Consider the following 7,315-nt stretch of genomic DNA (forward strand, 5'->3'; position numbering starts at 1 on the left):
ATGTGTGAGGAACCACATGGACAGGTGAGGAACATCCTGTTCACATACACTTGTACCGTAGAGCAGGTCAAAGTTCATCAGTAAATCAGCAGTGAAACAGCAAATACGCAGAGGGTGTTAAAAATAAAAAAGCAGAGATATGAAAACATTACAGCAGAAAAAGAGGCAGCAAGTGAGCTGCTAGCCTGTAGCTCTGTGAAAATAGAGGTTTCAAACAGGTTGATTTGCTTTACAGCAAATCTTTAACAAGACAGTCTGTGATGCCACGTTCCAGTTTTAGTTACTCACAGTGATCTCTGATGGGTCTAAAATGTGTCAGAGCCTCATTATTAATGTGGACTAATGTTTTTGACATAAATCCCCATGACTGTCAGCACTCTGCCTAAAATTAATATACACACAGTAGGTTTAGTGCCCATTAAACTATGATCATGCTGAAGCCTCTGTTGGATATTAGAGGAACTGCAGTCTTTCTGCACATTTCTGAATAATTACCGATTTTTGTTAGCATTAATAATCACACATTTTTAGATTTAAGCAAAGACTGCAACATTTTGAATATGTGCACATGCAGTCTTTGTGCTTAGCTAAGCTAAGCAGGTCTCAGTTCCTGTGGGGGAATCCGGAGTCCTGTGCAGTGTTTGTGCAGTGTGTCTTTAAGCAGCTCTCACAGCAGAGTGTTTGTTCAGTCTGTCAATGAGTAAACGTGCAGCAGGAACAAACCCTCATAGCACCACTGAACCTGAACACACAGCTGTCTGCACACAGGTACGTCCACACTGCTTCTTAAACTTTAGCGCTCATACATTAAGAAAGTAAACTGAACTGTTGGAACACTCAGAGCTGCACTCGTACTCTGGAGCTGCCTGCAGTTATTCAACTGACATGAATGTAGATGAGAAAGTTGATGTGTTTTAATTCACAGACATACAGTCATAATGTCAGTTGTAAAGGAAATTAATGTGCAAACACTAATTATCCTAATATTAATGTGTCAAGAGATATCATAAAGTAACTATTTTACCAAGTTTCACATCTGAGGTTCTGTTATCTGTTACTTTTCTGAGCTGTCTTATGTGATAGCAGCAGCATCAGTGTGTTCTTGATTTTCACGTTTGACGTGAAAAATATTCTCATAGTAGCACTTTTAAGACCAGGAAACAGGTTAAAAGACAGACTGGCATCGTTTGGTATTCACACCAGAAAACCAGAGACAGATGATGAGGCAGCGGGCCCCCAGCTGCAGACCCCACCCTGTTCTATGAGTTACAGGCTGAAACAAAGGGCTGTAATTTGGGGTAATTTGAGGCCAACTGTTGTGACTTCATTGTCTTTTATCAATACAATGTTGCTGTTTTGCACTTTGTCAGAACTATTTAGGGTCTCTTTATGGACTCTTAATGTCTCTTTTACTTGTTTTACGCCTCTTCGTGGCTTTTTTTTCTTTTTTGACTTGTTTGGCATTTTTCTGGGACCTCACCGTGCTCGTGCATACAAAGATGGAGCGGGTGGAGCGACAGCACCACCTCCTCGTACAGAACAGAGGAGGCTTCGCTGGAAGGCAAAGGGGCTTGCAAATGTGCAGAAACTGTGGCCCGGCAGGATAAAGCAGCTTAAATTGCTCACCCATCAGGATGTGGACAAGGGTGTTGCCTGAGCCATCAGGTGATGTGGGCTGACCTTGAGATCAGGTGACCTGCTGGGACTGCGGCTCGCTTTTGTGGACGCTATAGGCTCGCTTTCTTTGCAAAAACAAAAAGAAAATAAACAGAAAGGCAGTCGTCTCCTTCATACGTGGAACTCCGTCTCCAAACAACTGAGAAAAGAGAAGAAATCTTAAAAAGAGCAGCCCCGCCCAAACCTTTCACCGCAGCTCTGATCATCATCGCACATGGTGATGATGTTTCCTGTTTTCATTCATTTATTCTAATCTCTTCATGGTTCGCCTGCTCTGTGGCCTTACTTCACTTTAAGTTCAGTCTCAAGTTCGATGGACTACGATGTGTCTGCGTATTTGAGTCGCAGCTCTGGAGACAGGCATTGGAGACAACAGGAAGTTCCCCCTGCGCAGAATAAAAAACAGCCCCAGCTGTTGAAACATTTAACTGATGTTTTGTCACTGCAACATTTAACAGAAGAGATGTGGCGTGATAATCAGTGAGGTGGATACGTGTTAGCTTGGCTGTTTGCGCCTCGTTTCCTTTATTACAGTGAAATAACTGCGCTAAATGCAGTTTTTTCTAATCTGAACATGGCGTTCTCGCACCGCGACTGCATCTGCTTCACTGTTTGTGTAACAGGAGTTGGTCAGGATGATTCAATCGCCGCTGAGCTGAAAGAACGAGTACACACCCGACGACGGACTGGCCTTAAAGCACACACAGGGTCACGTTTGATCCACGAGTGTGTTGCTTTGTGCGTTCATGACTCAGGGCTTTAGCACACAATGATATCAGTAAATTTGAGCTCATATTTGCTCAGTTATGTTTGAAGAGCGCATTTATGTTTCAGAATAGGTCAGAATAAAGTTTCTGACCTTTGACCTCTGCTGATTGTTAGACCTGTTAATGATCAGAGAAACTGAGGATAATTTACATCCGATGCTAATTAAAGTTCTTTACAAAACACTAAAATGCAAAGTGAGTTTCTTGGAGGTCATAAAGTCTCCAGGTCGTCCTCACTCATCTGCGTTTTCTCTCCTCTCAGGGATCATGGCAACCGGACCAGACGCCATCGAGCTGTGGCTCCTGCCATCAGGAGTGGTTAGCTTCTTCATCCTCCTCCTCATCCTCTCCATCTTCCTCACGGGTCTCTGCAGCGACTGCGGCAGGTCAGCAGTCTTTCTACATCACAGAATGATGAAATGAATGAAAATGAAAAGTTTAACGTGATTATCAGAGTCAATCTTAAACAATCCAGTAACATCTGAAATGATCAGTGAATCATTAAAACCTGATCTGACGCTGTTGTTTGTTGTTTTTCAGACATTCGTTTGAGCTTCAGGATCTGGAGGTGAACAGAACCCCGTCAACGCTCATCAGCGTGGTAAGAGACGAGTTTAACGACCTAAAACCTCTGATGGGACGGGGCGTGGCTTAACTTGTAGTCTAAGGAGCTTGAGAAAGGAAAGCTTCTGGACTTCTTTAAGTTGCTTGAAGACGTTTCACATCTCATCCAAGAAGCTTCTTCAGTTCTAGGGTCAAATGGTGGAGAGTCCCAGGCTACGTCCACACTGGCCCGGATAGATTTGAAAACGGCGTTTTTGTCTGAAAACGCTCCGCGTCCACACTAGCATTTTCAGTCATTTTCACAGAGTTGTGCGTCCACATTGAAACAGCCGAAAACACTTACGTTCTAGTCCTGTGCATGTGTGAAACGCAAGAAGATTCGACCTGCCTCATTTCTGTCTGCTGCTTATTTACTTTCCGGCTCTTTGAAACGTTGCGGCAAAATGTCGAGGAAAAGCAGCGAGTTTTTAAAATGGACTAACAATGAGGTGGAGTTGTTGCTGCGAGTAACACAAAAGTACAAAGTTGCAAAAGCGAGAGAGAATTACAGAATTTGAAGAAAAGCTCTCTGGAGGATGTGCAGACTGATATTAATCTTTAATAGGGCCGTCAAACAAAACAACTGCTGCATAATGCCCTCCGCTATCTTAGTATAATTGGTCACATGACTGCATCATATGACTAACATGCGTCATCGTTTTAGAAAGTCTCTGTTTTCGCCGTCCACACTGCCACGCCCAAGCACCATTTTGAAATGTATGTGTTTTTGAGAGCGTTTTGAAAACGCTGTATTTGCCGAAACAGAGAGAAAACGATGCATTTTTAAACTAATATGCATTAGTGTGGACGTAGCCCCAGATTTAAGCCCTGTGGGAGTGTCCACCCCAGGAGGGACAATGGACCCCCTAATGGTCCTCTACCTAATCACACGAGCCATTGTGAAACCTGGCCCCACCCTATCATGTGATTTCCTGAGGTCAGATGGCCCAGGATGTGAGTGGGCGTTAAGGCGTCTGGGAAGCATCTCAAAACTGGATTATAGATGGCAGAGAGTTGGTGTCGTAAGCCCCGCCTCTGTTCAAAGATGGCCATTCACAGTGGACATAGATGCTTCTTTCACTCCTCTTTCAAACCATCTGTCCTCTCTGTCCAAAATGTGAACATTGGCATCCTCGAACGGTTGACCTTTGACCTTTGGATGCAGATGGACAGCCGAGTCTTGTCCCGTGGAGGTGGCTCTTCTAGGTAGGGGATCATTAGGGGGTCTTTTGTCCCTCTTGGGGGGGGACACTCCCACAGGGTTTAAATCTGGGACTCTCCAATATTTGACCTTAGAACTGAAGAAGCTTCTCGGATGAGAGGTGAAACGTCTTCAAGCAACTTAAAGAAGTCCAGACGCTTTTCTTTGCAAGCTCCTTGGACTACGATGACCTGGATGACTGAGAACCTTCACAGACATAGTTAACCTGTCGTGTTGATTGACAGGTGAAGCTGGAGGAAGTGAGAGAAAACCCAACGATCAACGAGATCCAGAACGACGAGAAACGTGAGCAGACTTTTCAGCTATACTAAATGAAGTTTTAATGAAGTAGTTTCATCACATTTTCAGGTTCGTGCGACAGAGTTTACTTCAGTTTTATATAAGCAGCACCAAACTGCATGTGGAATGAAGTCAGGGTGGAGGAAGAGCTCACAACACCTCCAGAAAATAAAAGTCTTTGCAGAAAAATGTCTTTTACGCGTGAGTGCACAGAGGTAGACGAGTAATGGCCCTGAACCTGAAGATCGGAGGTGAAATGAATACCTCCTGTGCTGGAAACGATGACCACCAAGGAAAATAAGTCAGAATTTACTGCGCTAACAGCTACTGACCGTCAGCGAGAGCCGATTCATGTCAGTTAACAGTTAACCCTGTTAGGGACCCTCCCTGGAGGAGCCACCTGGGGGCGCCACAGACTGAGCAAGGTCCCACCAGGCAGACAGCAGACTTTAACTAAAGACATTTAAATTATACGATTCATGAGGTCAAATGAATGATGAGGCTGGGAAGACTGTTTTATAGTTTCAGAAAAAAAATATGAATGACTTCCTGTGTGCATTCCCACCTTTAACATAACTTTATTCTTCCAAAGGAAAAATAAAGAATCACAAAAAAGAAGCTTTCGACCTCGAGCTGAAGGATCTTTTAAATTTATTCTGCATTTAAAGGAGAGGCACGTTTCATCTGTAGTCTCATTTTTCGTGCGCAGAAGCAGGAAGGACGAGATGCTCCGTGATTATCAGCGGAGCTGATTTAACGTGAGGTCTGCAGAAATCATTTCATCAGTGTCCAAATGTAGGAGGAAACAGGAAGTATGACATTGCACTGATCCCCTGGTGGCGTGGCAAATTTCAACGTGTCGCCATGAAGCACCAAGCTGCTGTAGATCAAATTGTCCAATCAGGGTTGAGCAGCAGCCAGCTGCAGACCCTAATTCGCTGGAGGTTTAATCCTGTTAAAAGGGAGTTTTTCCTTCCCACCGTCACCAAGTGCTTGCTTAAAGGGGCTCATCTGATAGTTGTAATATTGTTGGGTCTTTACATTACAATATAAAACACTTTGAGGCAAGTGTTGTTGGGGCTAAATAAATAACAGCGACTTGAATTTAATCAATGTGCTTTTTAAAATAAATAAATAAAAAGATGATGTCCTCACCTCTCGCTGTCTCTCCGGCTCCCGATGTCCTGACTCTAAAGTCCCGACAGCTCCATCGTACCTGAAACTAAAGAATAAAACAGATGACATGAGTAAATATAAGTAAATAAGAAATATTCCACATGTGCACAAATGAGGCTCATTAACAGGTTCAGTAAGAATATTTAATGGAGTTTTCGTGTAGAACAAGATGCTTTTAGTTTGCTCTCATGCTCGATTTTCTGGCTTCAGGCTGAATCGCTTTCATGAACTCGTGATATTATTTTTTAATGAGAACACTTAAAAATTAAGAAACTCGGTGAAGTAACTCAGATTGCTGAATGTCCCATGATGCCTGTGTTTGTGTGTTCAGAGTCACGTCCTGAAGAGGAAGTCTCAGTGCAGTTCACTCCCTGGAGGAGCCACCTGGGGGCGCCACAGAGCCAAGGTTTTATTCTCTGAAGGGAGAGAACGAAGAAACCACAGAAACTACTTTTATTGATCATCGTGATCTGATCATTAGTTCCTAACTGTCGTCTGTCTGTTCACAGATCAAAACGCTGAGCACATCTACCACGCCATCGGAGGACACGGCACCAACCCGGACATATCATCACCAGCAATGCCGGCCAATCACAAGCCAGCCAGAGCACATGACGCCGCTCTGGAGGATTTTAGCAACTACGACGGGGATTCGGTTTATGCTCAAGTCAGCAAGAAGCTGAGCTCCAGTGCTTCACCTCCACCTGTCCATACACCTGCGGAGATACCGGTACAGGAGGAGGAGGAGCCTTCACCTCCGCTGCCCGAGAGGACGGCAGAGATGGAGGGATGATGGATGAAGGACGAGAGACGGTGTGAAGAGACAGAGAACGAAGGACGCCAGGTCCTCCCGCACGCATCATTAACGCCAAAACCTGAAAACGACATCTGCCAATCAGAGTGCTGGAACCCTAACACTCATGACATCACAGCGTCAACATCTCAGCTTCAGCGTCTTGATGTGAGGTTGAATTTCTAATGAAAAGGAGACACGTGTCACACGTGGAGTGACATCAGCGACTCGCTGAATCTGAACACAAGTTCAGAGAAAAAAACACGGAGCACGATTCAGGAACAGCAAAGACGGAGGGAAGTTTCTCTTCCATGGAGGGAAAAATATTTTTCATCTTTATTGTGGTTCAGCAGAGTTTTCAAGCATTTTTATTTTTTATTTTTTCAGAATCAGAAATACTTTATTAATCCCGAAGGAAATGTCCTGATTTTTATGTCCCAATGAGCCTTAAAATTAAAGACAATTTAGATAACTGGCCAAAAAAGTGCCAGAGGCTGTTTCAGAGTAGATGCTAAGTGGCGAGAGTTGTTTCTAGAAGGACTTTGGGGCAGATTCCACTACAAATATATATTTATGTATTTAATTCAAATTCAAATTTTTATTTGTCACGTACACAGTCATACAATTTATAATATACAAACAGTGTGACGGCCTGCAAGAAAACTGCAAAGAAAGCAAAAACACGTCTACATGAAAGGAAAGATGATGAAGGACGGAAACCTTAAATAAAGTTATAGAAAACAATTTTTGAAAGTCTTATGAATGAATTGTTGTTGAGTTGTTTTCAAAGTAGATCCA

General features: G+C 43.5%; 1 protein-coding gene across 1 annotated transcript; it reads left to right on the top strand.

Moving 5' to 3' along the window:
• The first annotated feature begins 714 nt into the window (after positions 1–714).
• On the top strand, positions 715–6,591 carry LOC146639222 (uncharacterized). The gene is made up of 6 exons (XM_085351224.1): positions 715–768; positions 2,707–2,830; positions 2,985–3,045; positions 4,494–4,554; positions 6,056–6,130; positions 6,234–6,591. The coding sequence occupies exons 2-6, from the start codon at positions 2,712–2,714 to the stop codon at positions 6,515–6,517; spliced, it is 600 nt and encodes a 199-aa protein (XP_085207350.1). The 5' UTR covers positions 715–768; positions 2,707–2,711; the 3' UTR covers positions 6,518–6,591.
• Positions 6,592–7,315: the final 724 nt, after the last annotated feature.

This window comes from Diplotaxodon limnothrissa, linkage group LG1 (assembly GCF_057381915.1).
Source record: "Diplotaxodon limnothrissa isolate DT_005_m linkage group LG1, D_limnothrissa_male_GT1.1, whole genome shotgun sequence".
NCBI classification, from domain to species: domain Eukaryota; kingdom Metazoa; phylum Chordata; class Actinopteri; order Cichliformes; family Cichlidae; genus Diplotaxodon; species Diplotaxodon limnothrissa.